General features: G+C 37.8%; 2 protein-coding genes across 2 annotated transcripts in view; one reads left to right on the top strand and one right to left on the bottom strand.

Moving 5' to 3' along the window:
- Positions 1-3,455, bottom strand: part of LOC145480739 (uncharacterized) — a 35,380-nt gene extending 31,925 nt beyond the window's left edge. Inside the window, exons 1-2 of the mRNA XM_081459056.1 lie at positions 3,125-3,455; positions 691-813 (exon numbers count right to left, since the gene is read on the bottom strand). The gene's annotated coding sequence lies outside the window, so the exon portion shown is untranslated. The remainder of the gene's footprint in view (positions 1-690; positions 814-3,124) is intronic.
- A 6,959-nt stretch (positions 3,456-10,414) lies between these two features.
- On the top strand, positions 10,415-19,702 carry LOC145480737 (uncharacterized). The gene is made up of 9 exons (XM_081459055.1): positions 10,415-10,474; positions 10,547-10,594; positions 12,623-12,841; positions 13,659-13,822; positions 14,279-14,388; positions 14,780-15,008; positions 16,013-16,213; positions 16,672-16,773; positions 17,131-19,702. Exons 1-9 carry the CDS (start codon positions 10,447-10,449, stop codon positions 17,395-17,397), a joined length of 1,368 nt encoding a protein of 455 aa, XP_081315181.1. The 5' UTR covers positions 10,415-10,446; the 3' UTR covers positions 17,398-19,702.

Genomic DNA, 19,702 nt, shown 5'->3' with positions numbered 1-19,702 from the left:
GGCTATACCGCTGAGTCGCCTCAACTTGGAATGATCACGCAATCCTGTTACTATTTGAGTGTGGAACATTTGTTTGTGAATTTCACAGAAAACCTCCACACCTGATCCTCCATAAAAAGTCATAAAAGCCTTTTGGACTAGCTATAACCGTCTGAAAAAATGCATTTTATTGAAAACTAACTGATAACTCTGCCGCTCTACTTGTGCAACACACTTGTGCTGGGAACTTGAAAGTTGAAACTTTGTACCACGTGCCGCGAAATCCATTGGTTCCGATTCCAGTCTTCTCGTATTTGACCAATTTGAAAGTTGAACGTTGAAAATCACTGACAAAGAGATAGATCAGGAAGGAAACCCACTGAACTTCGCTGAAATGTTCCCGACTCGTTAATACTTGATGGAGAGTGTTTTCCCTGACCGTTCTCAGTGATCCGCCATTTTGGATGGGCGTTAGCCTCAGGCACATCAGGCTGTACTCTTGACCTAACAATATTTCACCTTTTTATTACGTTACTTGCTGTTTCTGCCTGGCAGAACTAAATTATATGAGATTGTATCAACATTTTGTCTGGTTTTTTTCATCTTTTTTTGGAAATTCTAAAATCTGAACGAGTTTAACGGAAGGTTAATCAAGCCGGTCCTTTCGATGAAATTCGTCCAATGACTTTATGTAATAAACTGAGTACTCACGGTTTGAGCCGTCAGGTGTTCTTTTTTTTGTCGTCTTTATCTCTCTGTCTTTAAACTCTCTACCTCTAAGCCTCTACCATGTCATTTCATGTCGTTTTAATTCGGCCTCTTATTTCCGATGCACTACACATCGAAGTAACTGATGTTGGTTTGCGTAACATTATAAAAGGAAACATGCGCCAGCTCAAATACGGTGAACTTGTAAATTGATAATTAATTGGTTATGATATCCCGTAACGAAACTACGCGACTAAGATCGACGGGGAGCATGTCTTATCATTCACCTCAGACAACTTCATTTTTTCAACCTCAACACTCTTATTTCTGATAAACTGACAACCAAAATAAGGCGAAAAGTGCGAAATATGCTTCACCTTGAGGTAAGCTCTTACATACGCTTTCGTTATAATCATTCTCTTTTATTGGAATTATTGATTACTTTGTTTATATCTGTGGATTTAAAAATGCATCTATAATGTTGTGACGTGTCACAGGTTGTGATTGTTACGCAAAGCTAGTTTGTTTCGCCGGGCATTGGAGGGGCCTCTCTCGACCCAGTCTTCTAAATGAACCCCTTTGTTTGATTTGCAGTCAGTTTTAGCTTCACGTTGATTAATTTCCATTAAGGGCTGGTTTTACAAGCAGACATTTCAACCTTATAAAGCAAACTTTGCGTTCGTAATTGGCCCAGCTTGGGTCATGATTTATACATGTAAACAGTTTTTGTGTGTCAGTCAATAAACTACCATAACTGACAAATACATTACATGAAGATACGACTCATGTCGTAACGGTAATGTGTTAAAAACTTTTAAAATTCCATTTCCTTCCGTTTCCTTCCGTTTCAGTTGTAGTGGTTTTATGGAAATTACTCACCCTCTGTTAACAAAACAACAACTTTTGAACCGTAAAATCATGTAATAATCTTTTATGTTAATGAGTGTTGATTTATCGAGTGTTTCCCCTTTAGATCATTCTTAATTGCAACTGGTCCAAATACAGGTAAAGTCCATTGCGTCTTTAAAATGATAATGCATAAAAAACATTACTTTCAATAAACGGACGCAACTTGAACAACGTCGAATTAAATTTCTAACTAAGTTCGAAGTTCAGTCGATTCGATGCCCTGTCACCTTGTTACTGTTGTCCGATCCGACGAATGATCGTCAATTAATTTTGTCCAAACCTAGCTTAGTGGAATCATATACCAGCCTGTCTTGAAATAAAACTGTGGAAATATTAGTTTGTAGAATGATTTCCCTTGAATCGCTACTTTTTGCGCTTCCATCATAAATTATATCCCGCGTAAAAAAGTTGCATAATTATGTTGTTTCCATAATTAACAAACTTCTGAACAATAGGCCAATAATAGGCCTATAAGAGCAATGAATCTCGTTTTGAATTTTTGCGCATCGCTGAGTCTTGCTCCACGTAGTTTTCAACAAATTTACAACCAACAGTTTTGTCAACATTAAAGATTCCTATACAAGTTAACGATGAAGTCTTGAATACTTTCCATTTAAATACTATGGAATACCATATTTTCGGTTAATACGCGTTTTATAGACCGATGAACATCTAATTTCTCCTAAAAATATCAATAATTTGTCAAGCATGCAGGTGATGAGAACTGAAGTAATTCGTCAACCAAGAACAGAAAACTAACATAAAAAGATGTCTGTGTGGCAATTAGACAACGGAGTTAATATTTGAGTTGGAGTGAAAGAAGGGTGGCGGAGTCATTTTCCAGAGAGACTAAATTTAGCAAACGTCCCATAAAAAGGTATCAAAATTAACATAAGGGTTTCATATGTTTGTAATGCGACAACAGGAAAATCAAAACAAGCCCCTGTTAGTTCAGCTCAGAATTGTTTTCAGTGAAGGTTTTTATAGTTTTAAACAATACTAACCGAACCTATTATAAACAAAAATAAAATCTTGGACGTGAGTAACAACACAATGTATATCAAACAACGGGAAAAGGTAATTCATGCAGTCTTTGCTTGGCCGCCAAAATTAGCGGGAAACAAGAACGGTTTAAAAATTTTTGAAAAAATCGTCGGCATCTATCTAAACAGAACAAAATATCTCGTACTTTTACCCAGGAGAATTTTCTTCGAATCAACATCAGCGGGAGCAAAGATAAAGAAAAGTGGGACTCTTTTAAGTGGAAAAGAAAATACTAAGTAACGGCTCAGAATTACGAGAAAATAATTATTTAGGGACTAAACTTAACCCTTGCGACGAAGGTCAACAATAATACTGAATAAAATCTAGCTATCTAGCAAAAATTCAAGTTGCGTCTTTGCCTCTTTGAAGTAGCTTTTATAAATTAGCGAATTATAGGATGAGAAGACAAACTGAGTGAAGATTAATGCAGAGCACACTGATTTGATGATTTGACATTTTTGCACTTAACAAACAGTGGGCTTACCTCAGAGTAAAATAAGTTGAGATGTTAGTTTCTTCCTTGTTTCCAAAATACAAAGCAGCAAAACTAACGTACCCAACGGAAAGAAAAAAAAATTCCGCACCACTCTAAGAACAAGTGTTTTCTCTACTGAGCTTCGCGCCTTCTGACTCCAACGAATTGTGATCAGGTTGGTATCAATGAAAGGGCTTTATGTAAGCTGTGTTTATTGATCCAAAGAATTAAAGTCAGTCATGCGAACGGAAACATACATACATATATACAAAAGTGCTTCGAACGTTCTCGAGCTCCTTTCGGACTATGATTTTCTGATGTAAGTTTAGTTGAGATAACAAGTCGGGTTTAGCATCCCCAAAGTGATTATAACTGAGAAAAGCATAAGGATTCAAGTGGCAGCATTTGTTTAGTGTATATTCCGAACTCTCTTTTTGGCGGACTCAGCTGGTGTGAAACATGTCTATTGTCTGAAATTCAATTGTCTCAAACAAAGAGCCTGGTTTATTATAGGTTGTAGATCATAATAAGTTGAAAAGTCCATCCGAGTACAAGAAACTTGTTAACAGAAATTCTAGAAATACAGCCGAAAACTCTTGCGGTTATTTTGATAGGAGAGTCATCGATATTGGAAATTGTCTGAATTCGAAATAGCTGAGACAGGAAAACAAGAATGAATTCAATTTATTCGCCCCTGTTTGCACGCATGACTAGACATGCAACTGTTTTTTTTTTTTTTTAAAGAAAAGGAAGGGAGTGCAACAGCACAATGCAAATAATGCCTTATTGTTTTGAAAACAGAACATTCAAATTTGAAGTTCAATGGTGTGCCTGTAAACTGCGAACATGGCGCGCGCGCCAAATTCTCCATGTGCATATAATTTTCCGTCAATTTTTTTCTTCTGATATACTGAAAACATTTAAAGTCTCGGTTAACTTAAATGTTCTACGACACTGGTGATACCTAAGCAGAACTGAGATTTAACCGATAACAAATGTTAGAGACGGAGCCTCGCTGAAAGAGGGCCGCGAATTACGTTATGTAGATGCGCGCGCGCTGCATACCGTAAAATTCAGATAATACCACTTGGGCTCATTTCTCGAACGCCCTAGATACTTTTCGGGCCCGCAAAGCCATTTTTAGTTAAACGGTATTTAAAGACAGAGAGGTGTATACGCCTGAAACTTCTTGTTTGAAGGGAACCTTTGTTCATATTAAGAATATGTGCATAAAACAGCTATGTAGTCATAAGGTTTGAGATTTTGCTACGGCTTTTCAGATGCGAAAACTTTTTGGGACTTTCGAGAAACGGGCCCCTGGGCCGTTAAAGGTTTTTGAAGGCTTTAAAATACCTGTTTGGAGGAGCGAGCGTAATGGACCTACTGTCTCGATATTGTGGTGAGGTTAACAAAAATATTGCCTTAAAAAAAAAAAAATACTTGGTTTAATATCTGGGAAAGACTGGAAAGGATGTTGTACCTGAAATCTTCGACGTGCGCGCTAAAATAAGCAAAATAAAACGCTCTAAATATACAATATGAAACACAAGTCATACATGTAGTGTTACTGACCAAGCGTGATGTCAAGATGGCTACATATTGGCCAAGTTCTTGCTGTTTTTTGAACAAGGCCAGTATCCAGCCATCTTGACCGAACAAGCTTGGTCAATAAAGGATTTATTATATGGAAAAACAACACTATTTTCTTGCGGGACACAGCGGGTAATCCCGAGCGCGCAGATCAACACTATTTTCATTTTCTATTGTCTTTACCCTTATTAAACGGTCACCCAATATTTAAAAACTTTGTTATGGAAAGGGCGATGGAGTTAAAAGTCTAAAATTGAAGGTGAGGAGTGATAATTCAAACACACGTCTATCATGATTGTCTTGAATTGACCATTCTTCTACAATTCAACCACCGAAGCTTAATCCATTTGAAGGTTTCGCACATGGTGAAAATCAATTATATTCGCGAAGTACTTTTAACTGAATGAATACATGTCTTCGAAATTTAATTATTTTTCACCCAAAAAGCAACGCAACATTTCCCAAAATCAACCCAGTACACATGTAAACACACAAAAATATTTGAGTGTTTAAAGACGAAAGAACAATGTGGTTTTGTATGCGAGGCTCTCAAACTTGTTTCATAAAATGGTGCATCAAATGACGATTTTAACGGAATTTGGTAATTTGCATTTTTCTTTAAAATAAAAGGATATTTTGCCAAAAAAAAAACTATCCAGTAGTTTTTGTCATGCCCTAGCCTATCTACCATAGAGCGAAATCAAATTTTCGACCCTTGCCGAGTTATTTTTCATATTTATGGACAGGGACTAAAATTAACTACAAAAGGAATCCGAATGTTTTATTGGATGAGATCGGGCACGCGTGCGTATTTGTAATGAAGACTAGATCTTCGCTTCCCGACGCCCATGCATAATAAAACAGCTTCACTGTTAAACTATTCCCTCTTGGCAATAAACCCGAATAAAATTCTTTTCAGGTGCGAGCTTCTGACAAGTTTCTCTTTTCTCACAGTATATACTGTATATTCAAAGCACACAATCGCAACATGTAATGCATTCCTTTGTGCAAAACACATTCTCATAGCTGGAATGAATTTTAATGTCGGTATATAAAGAGGTGTAAAATGACACACTCAGTTTAGCGTCGGTCGCTGTTGCATTGCAAGAGCGAGGACATCTTCATCGATATGCTTTCTTCAGGCACGTTTATGTTTCCTCTTTCTCTCTTGAGTGAATTCCTTTTGAACTACAATTAGTTGTTAACTTTTCCTTGAGTTCCCCTAGCTTTTCAACTTTAGCCTTTTAGTGGTTCGATATTGCCTTCACGCTGTCAAAGTTTTGAGGTCACAATGAACATTTATTGTTAGGTGACACCGAAGACTGAATCATGATAAGTAAAGTTGATCATAAAATACCGAGTTACTAAAGTTTTATCCGCTTTATCGCCGTTCCTTCTCAAGCACGACCATTTACATTTTCTCCCAAACGATGAAAGGGGAAAACTCTCTCCTCGCTTGCAATTACTTTGACAGAAAGAGAGCATTAATTCATATTTGAAGAAAATTCCAGTCAGTTCTCTCAACCTTGCTAGTAGTCGTTTACAAGTTTCATTCCACATAGTTCAGCAACACTGCTGATCATACTTTACAACTATGCTAAGTTAGTTACAGTCTAATCGCTTTTATTTGTTGCTTGAACCATGGTATTGTTGTTGTTTTTCCACAAACCGCGAACAGAGGCAGCAAAGGTGAATCCAAAGGAACTGTACTGGAGAGTTATGTTCAACCTTGACCATGCGTTCAAGACTAACGCTTTCATCACCAATTCAAATAATGAAGTGTGGTACGACAAGTAATGAAGTCTTGTGAGGACGCTGTTTGTTGTGTATCCTGGATGGCTTCTCGTGCTGGAAACAATTCAATTGAATTTACATCGACAAGAACAAAGAAGTTGAAGCCTACGACTCCGGGAACGAAGACGAGCAGCGACAACTGTCTAACATCATTGATGGCAAAGAAATCCACTTTAACCGGACAACCAGTCGAGTTCCCTTTCAGCCGCTGATCCAGTCCACTGCAGCGGTGAGCAGTGGCTACGTCTACAATTTCCACAACTGTAATGTGGTGGTAAACCAAGGACATGCCGGGCAGGCTAACGCTTCGTGCACAACAAGGCCGTAATGTATAATTTTTCCACAACCATACTCCTTGCCAGCTCTGAAGGTTTTTAACTTTGTGTATTTTCTCTTGACTTCCATTTAGGCAAGATTTCTTAGACCATAAAGTAAATTTTTAGTGATAATTTCATTTCAAAACAAATTGTCAAAACTTTATATGGCCTCGTGCAAAATTTTAGTTTCAGCTCATTTCAACGGGCGCCGTTGTCATTTCATTCATCAGTTCATGACGAATTAGAGCCAATCATTGAAGAAAGATTTGACAGTTGCCTTAATTTTGAAACATTATGAACAAGCACGAAGGATTCGAAAGGTATTTTTTGAGAAGAAACTCGGAAAATTACGAACTTAGGCAATAATGTATGCTTGAAACTAAAACTATATTCTGCTATATTCTTCTTAATGTTCTCGGTTTTCGAAAGAATAAACCAGTAAAAAAGGTTACGGCTGTGAGCGTAATTTGTCACCCACGATATTAAAAGGTAATCAAACGGTTTTCTCGTGAAATTAGAAATAATTTCCTAATTTCACTCGTCACCATTTGATTACACATACATACATCTCAATAACATCATTTATATTTATAAGTACCTGGAATAAATCTTCTCTTGTATTATGTGTTTCAGAGGAACTTTGAAAGGAAAACCGATTGCTAAGTAGTAGCGTTCTACTTTTTTTTTGAGATAAATTGTTCATTTGTTGCTAAGTATGTCAGACTGAATTGATTATTTGTCTCGTTACGTTTGTATTAGAAGTCGAAGTAACTGATTGCGTCAGTCATGTTGGGTTTAATATTTAGTTCATCAATTTCATTTTTACGGGTGCTCTATTGGCGTACTTTCTCGAGTTTTGCAAGTATCATCCATATACACAAGGCATCATCCGCGAGAGAGGTTTTGACTAAGAAAACTTACCGACTGGTGAACAAGTCTTTAATTCAACAAACGGCTGTTATTTCAATTCGGTTAAAGTCAACCATTTTGACAAAAAAATAAGTACATTATCATTAGTTGCGCTTTTTCTTCCTTTTCATTGGCCGAAAGCCCACCACATGACCTGCAAATAACTACCCACAAATAATGGTCTGCTCACGCATAGTATTGTCTAAATGAGTTTTGCGGTAAATAATGTTCTGCTCATGCGTAATTGTAACCACGTTCCTGAGCTGGTCAAGAGTTTTTTAAATATGAAAATAAACTTGGTGATCGAACGATAAAACAATTATTGAAATCGCTTATCGCAAACTCAAATTTGTCAGTGTCTTGCAGATTAATTATTTGCCACTGTTAAATCACGACATTATGCTCAAGCTCGTCCGATAATTGTTTTAAAATTATTTTCTTTTTCCACGGACGTTTTGCGTCATCTGTTGGTGTCTTAACTTTCAAAGTAACGGAGTCAAAAGAGAAGGTGTTGCTATAACATAGCGTTGTTGGTCCTCAGGAAAATTGAAAAGCAAGATCAGAGTAGGGAAACGATAGATACAACCGTTTTAATACAAACTATCTTACAACCTTTTTTTTCTATTTTCAGTGACAGCACGCAGCTCCACACAATGAAGTAGAAAATACCATTATGGGAAAGAAATTTTAAAGATGAGAGCTGTCGTAGTTAATAGTGGGCACAGCGTGGAAAAGCAATTTATTGCACAAAAAAAAATGTAGCTTTGCAGTCACTTAAATAAAGTGTGGGGAAATATTGGTTTGTCGTTCTTGTTCTGTTTATTCTCTTCAGTCCTCTCAAGAAAAGTGCTGGTTTCATGAGATGGCAATAATCCCTGGGCTTACTTTTAGTTGAAACTGTTTTGGGGAGTCCTCTTGTCAGTAAAATTTATCTCAGCCATTTGTATGAAGAATGAAGATGTCCGAAGCTTGATTGGATATGTTTACAACTCAACGAGTCAGTACTGAGAAAAAAATCATTTGTAATTGCCTTGCGGAACGGTATTTTAGTGATTGCTTGTGTAACTAACTGCAGCGAACGGGCTTTCTCTTCTCCCTCTCCCGAGGGACGTCAATTTATAAAAAAGTGAAAGGGAATACAATGCGACAATACAATTCAACACCGGTTAATTGTGAAAGGTCGGCGGAAATTTTCGCATGGAAGCTAACGATGGAGCCATCTTTAGTACCCATAGCAGTGCCATGCCATGGCATTTTGGCATTTTGCAAAAATGATACATTACCAAGTGATAATGGTACATTTCAAAGCATATGACATGGTTTTCCTCCAGCACGATTTGTTAAGTTTCTTTCCAACGTCAGCAGCTTCTTGGAAGAGCACAATGTTATTCGTAATATTTTTCACCCACGCAATTACTAACGGTGTCAGAAGAACCCAGTTTTCTATTTTATTCGCGCGAAAATTGAACACCAGATTAGGCAGGAAGATCTTACCTCACCCACCTGTTTTCTTGCAGCCATGTTTTTCTGTTTTTTGGTTTTGTCTCATTTCGCTCGTCGATTCGGGGCACGTGCAATCCTCAGAAGTGTCCTTTGCACAATCGATATCCAAGATGATCAACAATACCTCATTGTAGGAATTCAATGCCTTATGAAGTGAATGCGAATTTTGGTTGACGAAAATGATCAAGAGAAGGGTGAATTTCCCCGAAAAAAAAAAGAAGAAATAGAAGAATTTTAATAGGGTGAACATAGGATACAGTGTTCCTTTCCCTCCAAAACGCAAGCAACCTTTAACGCCGCCATGCTCACGCTCGTTCCAGGCTTTTTTGCCCACCGTGCGGCCTCATAATGAAGTCGAGGATTTGATGCAGGAAAAATGAGTTTCCTGTGCTAATTGAACTGAAAAAGGCTACGTATGTACACTCTTTTGAATCTGAAGATAATGAGATGAATTTTCCTAGCACTAGGAAAAGATCAGCGAAACGAGTTCTAAGAACAAGCAGTCGAGTACAGTAGTTACAAAGTGCAATGATTTATTGTACTCATTTTCTCTCTCCGGACTAAACTGGTCACCATTCTTCATAGCTTACCTCGTTATAGTCTGATAATTATAATGATAGCTATTTGTAGAAATTTTATTAAAATATATTACCTGCTTTGGTGACGTATTTGGCTCCTTTGAAAGTTTTGTATTTATGAAATAGAAAGGAGGAGCGAAAATTGAGGCACCAAAGTTACTCAGTTTTTCTCACGGTATTTATTTGAATCATATCTTTTTTTTTTCGTGCGACCCCCCAAAAAAATAAAAAGCAAACAGGAACAGAATTTTGACGCAGAACCCGTATAAATGTAGCCTCTTCCAGGCGTTCAGTTAGTTGAGGCGCAGAGCGAAAGAAGGTGCGCTTTTTAATTTTTCGCACGCCGTTTTTCGCGCTGCGCCCCAACTAACTAAGATGAACGCCTAGAAGAGGCTAGTATAAATGATCAACTACACTGTTAAACTTATCCTCAAAAGGAGTAAGCCCTTCTCGCTTAGGGGCCTTGGTGATTGTGAAAAGCCAATCGATCAACTTTTTCCTTTTTCCTTTTTCCTGTGTACTTACGGTAACTACGTCATTCACGTTTGAAAACTTTAACAAATCACTGGTTGCCATGGTGATATTATATAGCGCGCCCGCGCGTGTATTCGCGAAGTTAGCGATATGTAGCGGATGGAACATGGGTTCAGCTGGTAGTTGCAGCAGAGGTGAGCTTCTTTCTTGGTCTCGTTTTGCTCAGTGAGGCAGTAACCTTATTGAATGTTATTATTTTATTACAGGGGAAGTCGTTCAACATGAAATACCAACGTTTAAGGTCGTTCTTGTTGGTAAGTTTCTCAAGTTCGATTCACCACCGGACATGGCCGCTGCGCGCTGTTCAATAAATTATGAGCCGGAGAAATTCTGTTACTAGAGTTTCATAATGTTATTTTTTTAAGTCAACAGCAAGTTTATTCTTTGACGTTGGTTTTTAAAGTTCGCTGCTTTCTTCTTAAGGAAAATACAAATTTAAGTCGGCAATTTTTCGAATGAGCGAACGACTATTTACCAACGATACAAAGCTATTTGTTCAAAGTTGCATTCAAGTTCGATTTAATTGTCTCTCTGAATACCGTAAAGAACCAAAGCCTTAGTTCGAAAAGCAGAGGTTAGGTACGCTAATGGAAAGCTGAAAGTCTCAGTTTTAATGGCTAACAATTTTACATATTTAGAAGTCTTAATAATACTTATTTGTTTTATGATATGAGATTGAGTAGTCAAACATTTTAAGCTTAACTGCGTTTTAATGATTTCCCAAACTTATACAGATCCTTTCCCGGAAAAAATTAAAATACGTTTTCTTAAAATTAAATTTAGCTGTACTGGTCGCGTCTTCTACCACCAGTTTAAACAGAACAAGCCCACGGGTGGGAAAACTGTTAACTTCCTTGGGATCACAACGAGAGAATTCGAACTCTCCATTGCTCACAATCCATACGTATCACACTGTGTGACAACTAGCATAGGCTTCTTCTTCTGTCCTTGTAGCATTCAGACAAGTGCCTGGTTTCATAGGATTTGTTTTTATTTTCTCGCGTCCATGGTTTTGGCAGTGAACTAAAGATTGGTCTTATATTTCATAATAATTAAGATTTCTAATCCTGGTTTCAGACTTGTCAATCATAATAGTCTTAGAGATAATATTGCAGAATGAGATGCAAAAACAGTAATTTGTGAATTATCTAAATGTAAATAAGCATAGACTGCAATATTGTTTCTTAACTGTGGCAATCTGTTTGGCTAGTTTGTAATTAGGTCTAGCAAATAGTAACTTTAAGACCTCGGGACAAAAATATTTTCAGCTAGTGTAGGACTTTCTTATTCTGGCAAATGAATAAGAAATCAAGGCTCTGAGGTAACATTGTTTAGTTCTAGAAAATATCCATACCTCCCCCACGGAAGGGATTTTTTGCAAGACCCCCTACCCCTCTGAAAATTCCAATTAAACTTGATACATTTCTTTAAATTTTTTGGTCGTAGAGAACCCCCCACCCCCCCAGGAAATTCTAATCACTTCTGTGGGCAGAGTATGGATAATTTCTGATACTGCACATTGGGAAATAAAAATTCCAAATGGCAAGGGCTAGCTGTGCAATTATCTGGCATTGGCTTTGTTCTGCCTGACAAATTGGGAGCAGCCAGAGGGATGGGGGAGGGAGGTAGTGTTCCAGTATATACCTGTAAACAAATTACCTGTCATACGCAGCATGCAGGACATGCAATGCAATGCAGGAGAGAGCATGCCCTAGACTGAGATGTGATCCATAATCCATATACTACAGTATTATTAATATAGCATACATGCAAACCCTGTGGTTAACCCTGATAAATTTGACAGTTTAGGATTGGTTTAACCCTTTACTCCCTAAGTGTGCCATTTGGCACACAATGTCATAACTTTGTGAATATTTGAGAGATTTCTATGCATTTTTGCCACAAAAATTGTCTTGTAAAGATCTGCTCATTGAAGGCATAAAATTGTGACCCCCTTTTATCTAACACATGGTAGACCACCCCCATAATTTTCCAATTTCTCTTTTGAGATGCACATAGAATGCAAGACTTGTTTCACATCAAGCTATATACTAAGACCTGCTAAGGAAGCTATAGTGTAGGGGCATACCTATTGTATTTGAGAATTGATACGTGTTGGAAGCTTTTCAGCTTCACATTTAAAACAATTTTTCTCAAAATGACTACCTCCTTCATAGCTGTTGATGTCAGTTCTTAAATAAGCTGATCAGTCAACAATTTTGCCTCTTCCATTCATTTTCCTCCCTGTCTGAAATAATTTTTAATTTTTGACTTACTTTAAGGTGACCCTGAAGTGGGAAAATCCAGCATATTTTTACGCTACACCAAGAATCAGTTTGACTACAGTTATCAGCCCAGTGCTTCTGTGAGTATTGGGAATGTTGTGAAGCATGTCAACATCCCTTACGAGACTATTGTGTCTGTGGCATTATGGGATCTTCCAGGTCGAGAGGAAATGGACTTGAGAAGAAGTTATTACAAAGATGTGGATGCTGCTATTGGTAAGAATTAACTTTCAAATTGGTAGTAGTGTATGTTGATGTCAAGGCCCTGGGAGTGGACAGGGGCGGTTACTCCCTATAATGGCCTATACAAGGAGGCTCTGCCCAATAGAGGAACCTTTTTTGAGTTTCAGGTATATAAAAGGGTACTGAGATTTCACAAGTTGAGAGAGATAAAAGGGTAGGGGAAAATGTCTTTTAATAATATTAATAATATTATTTAAAAGGGCTTTCAGTTAAAATGTTTCAAGAGGACACACGTTATCACTATATGATTTAATATATTAAGCCCAATATGAAAATGACAAGAAGACTTCCTTTTTTTGGTAATTTATTAGTAATAATATGGGCCAGGTATTCCTATTCAAATTAGCAAATTAGTAATAATATGGGCCCTTCCTATTCAAATTAACAAGACACTTCACCCACAATTATCCCTGTTCCTCCTCCCTCTCCCTTGAGTCTAATTTGCCGAGATATAAACCCAGTCAATACAATTGAATCCCACTCAAGGGACACCCATTAAATATGGACACCTGCTTATTATGGACAGTTTTGTTTGTCCTGACATACAGTTCAGACATATTTTTCCCCTTATTTTTGTTAGTTAAAGTTAAGGCATTAAACATAATCCAATTGCTTTTAAACTGTGTTAAATAGTCCTTAATCTGTTTTAGTCTTACTATTGTGGTCATTTAATAGCAACATCCCAATAATACCAAGTTCAACACTTTTGAGGTTCCCTTAAGTTGATGTCTGTATTTACTGGGTTCCTCTGCACACATATTTATATGTATTTGGTGTACATCTCTTGCAGTTGTTGTTGATGTGGATGATATTGACTCTGTAACTATGGCGGGAACTTGGAAGCAAGACATTGTCAACAATGCGGTGTTCACTGCTAATTCTGGAAATTTACAGGAGGATACTAAAGATTCTAAACAGATACCCATTTTGCTTTTGGGTAACAAATTGGATAAGGTATATAAAGAAACTGGTTTATATTTTGGTTAAAAACAATGCTCATGACTGTAATCTTTTAGCATTTCTTATGCATGTTTTTGTGTTACCTAGTTTTTTTCCAACTGGCTGCAGGCACATATATGCACCTGTAACATTTTGCTACCACTGTTAGGTCAAAATTGAACCAATCAATTACATGACCAAATGTTTTTATAGTTATGCAATGTTCACTAAAGTAGATTTCCATGCTGTCAAGTCCCATACGCTACTTTTGACCTGACATCCCTAGAAAAATAACAGATCTCCACCCCTCATGGGTTGTGTGACTGAGAATCGGGTACTTACATTTGTTTTGGGAATTCCTTTGAAAATTCTAGGCAAGTTATTATTCCATTACATTAAAGAATGATTCTGGGCCACTCCTCAACACTCAGAGAAGGTTTGGCTATGTTATAAATTTCCTCAATTTTGCAGCTTAAATATCAAAATAGTGGAGAGGAGAACAATGAGGACGAAGAACTGATCAATTTAGAGTCAGTGCGAGCACTGGAGGGCGTGGCTTTGCAACATGGCTTTGTTGGAAGGTTGGTAATCAGTCCAACTACTATCCCAAGGGTTTCATTAAGGGCCAGGCACTGGGCGAATTAACCAGCTACATAGCTATGTAGCCCATATAAGGGAGTACCCCCAAGGAGAGGAACATGGAACACCATATTCTATTAATTTTAATTAGTAATAAATACTAAAGATGTCGATTATTGCATAGATTTACTCTCCCTCCTGTTATTATGGAAAACTAAGTGTAAAATTATAGCTTTTTATTATTATTATTATTATTATTATTATTATTATTATTATTATTATAGCTCTTGTTTTATTTGCTTGTTTTGCATAATTTTGTTTGAAAATGTCAAAGACAAGTACTGTGGTCAAGACTAGTGACTCGTATTTAAACTGGTGTGTGTTTTGTTTCAGTGTTACAGTGTCAGCCAAAGAGAGTGATAACAGTGTACATGCTGCAATTCAATCTCTGGTACGACACCTATTACAACAGAAGATGAAGAAAAAGAGGTTTGCTGCAAAAGGAGGGAGGTTTACTAAGAATGAGGAAGAGATGGAGGAGAAAAACTATGTCACCATAAGTCCTTTGGAAATTACAGAAAAAAAGGAGTTCATACCACTTATTGTTACTAAAGTCCCTGAGGTAATTAAATTTACTACTTGTAATAAGTTGTGACATCATAATGGATGATTTAGAAGTTAGTGGCAACATTGTGAAAGACAGAGATGTATGAAAATTTGCAGGATAGACATTGATTGTACTTTGTACAGTTATGTACTGTATGTACTCAAGTTTGGATTTGAGCCATCTGAGATTTTTTTCCCCTTCTCTTCCTTTTTCAACAGAGTTGAAACCTCACCCTCAGCTCCCTACCCTTCTCCAAAGTAGAAATTTCTTCCCTATCCACAGGAAGAGATTTTGAACAGAGGAGGGTTTTGTAGTGAGAAACATATTAGAGGATGAACAAATTAAGTTAGCCATATGGCTAATAAATTGTGGATGCAATAGAGTTACATTTAAGCTTTGGGCAGTTTTGATGTAAGTCTCTTGCACTGGAAATAATTACATGTTACATTTCCAAAGTGAGAGGCTGTCTACTTATTAAAGCCACACACCCATTATGGAAGTCAGCTTTCTTTTTATTGCATACCGTAACCTGCTGTTTGATAAATGCCCCCCGCCTGCTTATAAGCCCCTCTTGTTATAGGCCCATCAACCTGGAAATCAAAAAATACATCTGGTTGTAAGCGCCCCACCCACCCACCCCCTCCCCAATATAAGCTCCCCTCTAGCTTCCCTTGTTTTTAATTCATTTTATTGTGATGTTTTAAAGCATAATTACAAGTAAGTGATAAACTATTTTGATCGACATATGCAGCTATGGCTTGTTTCAAAACGTTTTTTATTTATTTCAGTTATAATCCCCCTCGGATACGAGCCCCTCTCTTTACAAGCCCATGTAAAAACCCTTATGAAGTTGTTTAAGTCCAGGGCTTAAAGCGGCAGTTTACAGTAGTTGATGGGGAAACATGTTTAAATATGGTTTACTTACCTTCTTATCATTTGCTGATATGTAAATTCAAGTTGATTACCAAGGTGAAGTGGAGCTTTGTTGACTGTGAAACTATTTGATTTCTTCCTTGCAGTTTGATGTGTTCTTTGCTGAATGCAATACACCCATCGAAACAGTGCAGAACACAAGTACAGAGCTTAAGGATGCCATGAGCAATTTCAAGAGATCTTGCAGTGTAGCAGGTGTGACGAGCAGTGCTAAGGCCAGTCTTGAAGAATGTATTGATGGCCTAAAGCAGCTTATAAGGACAGATGACGATGAAGATGCATTAGAGGTTATCATTGACTGCATTGTTTCAGAATGATTAAATGCTCCTGCAGCAAAAATAATACTAATAAATGTGCACAGAACTGGCTTACTAAGAGTGTGGCAAACTCTTTCTATCTGGGAAACTTGTTAATCAGTATTTCATTGCATACTTCAGTAGTTGAGGGGTAGAAGAATTTTAATACCAGTCAGTATCCAGCCTTATCTATTTTATATTAGATACCAGAGAATTATTTAGTGGATGTAATAGTGATTTTACAGGTGTTACTGCACAGTATAACCAGGCTCATTTGGAATTAACAGCAACCACATGTACAGGGTACCCATTTTTTTGAAGGAGAGGGTTATTTCCGTCAGTAATAATTCCCTCCAAGAAAAAAAGAATGATGTGCTTTTCTACCACCAGCCTGATCAGCTCTAACAGCTGGCGCATGCCACTCTTAAATCTGCTTTTCCTCCTTTCAGGCGCATGAGGATGGTGGGTACATAAAGCTGATTGTCAAGGAGGAGTGTAAAGATCGTGTGCCTGGCCCTGTGCAGAGAGTACTGAAGTCATTCCACACAGAGGTAAGAGAGGTCATTTAAGTTTTCATTTTGGACCCAATACTTCTAGTGGAGGAAGCAGGGGGAAAAACCTGGGATAAAAGGGTTGAGAAGTCTCTGAAAAGAAGAGATATTCCTAAAGAGGTGGAGAACTGGGAAAAGAGAAAAATTACGATGTCTCGTGATATTTTGGAAGCGGAAAACCATCAAGAGGTGGGAAATAGTAAGGAAGGTACAGCAACAGGAAGAAAAAGGTACGGGAACAGGAGGTTCTGATTTTCCAACACACGTTCTACTTTTGTCACTTTTATATGAAAACCCCTCTTAACCCCTCCCACTCCCCTTTCACTTTCATTTACAAACTTCCTTTTCCCATGTTAGGTTGGTGCTGCATCCAAGAAGGTTCTTATCCAGTCTCCCGGTGCTCTAAACAAACTTCGAGAAAATGAAGACAAAATAAACGAACTTAAACCGACAGCATTTGAACGTGCGGTTTCCCGTGGAATGACTCAAAGAAGAGCCAGAGCTGCGGTGATTAACATCGATTCGAACTGTACCAGGATAGGAGAAGCTTTGGCTGCAGCAATGGAAACCATGACGGCTGTGGATAACGATTATAAAAGAATTAAGGCAGCTATGCTGTGGTAGCTTCTCAGTTGCAACGTTATTTAAAATTGGAGACTTTCTGATAACAGGTTCAGAGGTATAGCCAGGCTTTGGTACACTCGCAAAAGGCCTGACAATCAGTTCTGGAGGAAGGCTAACCTGCTGAGATCTGTAGGCCTGTTTCCCTCTGAAATTGTAAGATTTAGATTCTTGTAAATGCCATTAGGTCATGGCTGGGGTAGTGCAGCAGTTCCTTACGTCCAAAAATAGTTTGGATTCTTTTAAATGCAATTTACATGTAACTTTAACTATCTAGACTTTAGATTGGTATGGAGTAAAATTTGTTCACCCGGTTTTACAGTGTTGCAGGCTCTCTACGTCTTTTCAGCGAGGTGAAAGGCATTCACATAAGGGTATGCTCTTTGGCAAATTACACAGGAAGAGAGTGCATTATTTTGTAACCTAGCTGAAAATGGGTTGTTCTGAAGTGGATCATAACTTTTATTCCACCTCTACTCAACCAAGAATCAAACACGCTGAGATATTACGTACAGAGCCCCAAAAAGATCACGTTGTCTCTAAATCTCTCTACGTTACAGGAAAATATGCTCAGTTGTTGTTCTACACACTGTTTTAGAGACGGAAATTACAGGACAGACCAGTGGTAAATGTTTTAATGATGAAGCTCTAAAGGCATTATTTTTCAATGAGACGCAAGTTGATAATGCAATGCAGTAACTTTGACTGATGTGCAGTCTTTAAACTCTAACATTCCATCATCATTCGAGGACATTTTATATTTCATATATGTAAATAGGTGAAGCTGTAAACATCGTCTCTTTCAGGACGTTCTTTGCGGAGACCATTGTCTACATCATGGACTTAGAAATTCGTCTGAACAAAATTGATATCGTTATTTGAAAAAACATTCAAAAATTAGTTTTGTTGCCACAATTGAAAGGGAATGGGCGAAAGCTAACCAAAGCAATTTTAGGCGATGTATTGAAAAGTGCTAACATTTACAGACGTTTGTATCACTGTAGGAGTTCTTTCCTCGCATTCCCGCACGGCAATACAAAGAATAGTGTTTTCAGAAGGAACTATCTCCCTGAATAGTTAACTCATTAATCCACTCACTCATCTGAGAATGAAGCCAGGATTTCATTCATTTTTCTCCACAGATTGATTTTATTTCTGTTATGCTACACAATTAATATAAAACGTCTTCAGTGACGGTCAAATAACGTTATAAAAACAATGAAGTACCATATCGCAGCTTCGTTCTCTCTAGATAAGTTTTGCTTCCAAATAGTTTTAATGGTGTAGTTTTCGTGTAGTGTAAATGACTAAAATTTTATGTTAGGTAACTTATGTATGTAGCTGACTTTCTGTACACGTTGGACATATTTTACGTCTTAAAATTTTATTTAAATTATTAACGATTTTTATTTTTCTACGCCAATAGCGCTATGCACCGCTGTAAATAAAAACTACTTTTTTAACGAACATCGTCTTACCGTTTACTATACGACCCGGCACATGTATGAATCCAGTGAAAAATAAGCTAGTTAAGAACTCATAGAAATTATATTTGAATAAGAGGGATTTGAGAAGGAAACTACTGGTAAATCAAAGGGAAAAAATAATGCCGAGGGACAAAACGTTGATCATTAGTGCATTAGTGAATACATCGTCATCCGTCAAGTTACCTTCGAACCTCCACTAACGGCCACCTCTATACTGCCCAACTCTACTATGTCCACTTTCTTTGTCTTATTTAGGTCCCGGCGCACGGGCCAGTCATCATTATTATCATCATCAGTTCATGCAAATCTCCACAACGGCAACGGACACTTAAGCGGGTCCCATCTGCCAAAATAACCTCTCTTTAACATATGTCCTTATACATGTAATTTGAATCTGGTAACTACACGCCCTGGGCTACATGTCGACTTTTCCTAACTGTGTACATCCGCACCCTCCCCGCGAAAAAATCGGGGAGGGGATCGAGGTGTTCCTCCTGATTTTTTTTTGACCTGACAGTAGCCGGAATATTGGCTGGAGGTCGTAGCAATACGGACCGAGCTTGGCGAGGTCTGTACAAAAACGACTGAGGGTCAACATTCCTGAGTACGGCTATAGCAATTTTACCCCCTGTCTGCAGTCTGCAGTCCACAGTCTGCGGTTTCCTGTTTTGGCGGCGGCTTTTGAAGCCTCCAAATATATGAGAATACTCGAACACTGCATGTCTTTCTCTTCAGCTGAAATTCAAAACTACCAATTGTAGATGCCCCCTTTCTATAGAATGGAAAATTATCGGTTATCTTTTACATGTGATCCTGATATA

The sequence above is a fragment of the Orbicella franksi genome, chromosome 3, assembly GCF_964199315.1.
Source record: "Orbicella franksi chromosome 3, jaOrbFran1.1, whole genome shotgun sequence".
Lineage (NCBI taxonomy): Eukaryota > Metazoa > Cnidaria > Anthozoa > Scleractinia > Merulinidae > Orbicella > Orbicella franksi.
Note: the sequence above shows the minus strand (reverse complement) of the source record. Positions and strands in the feature narration are given on the sequence as shown.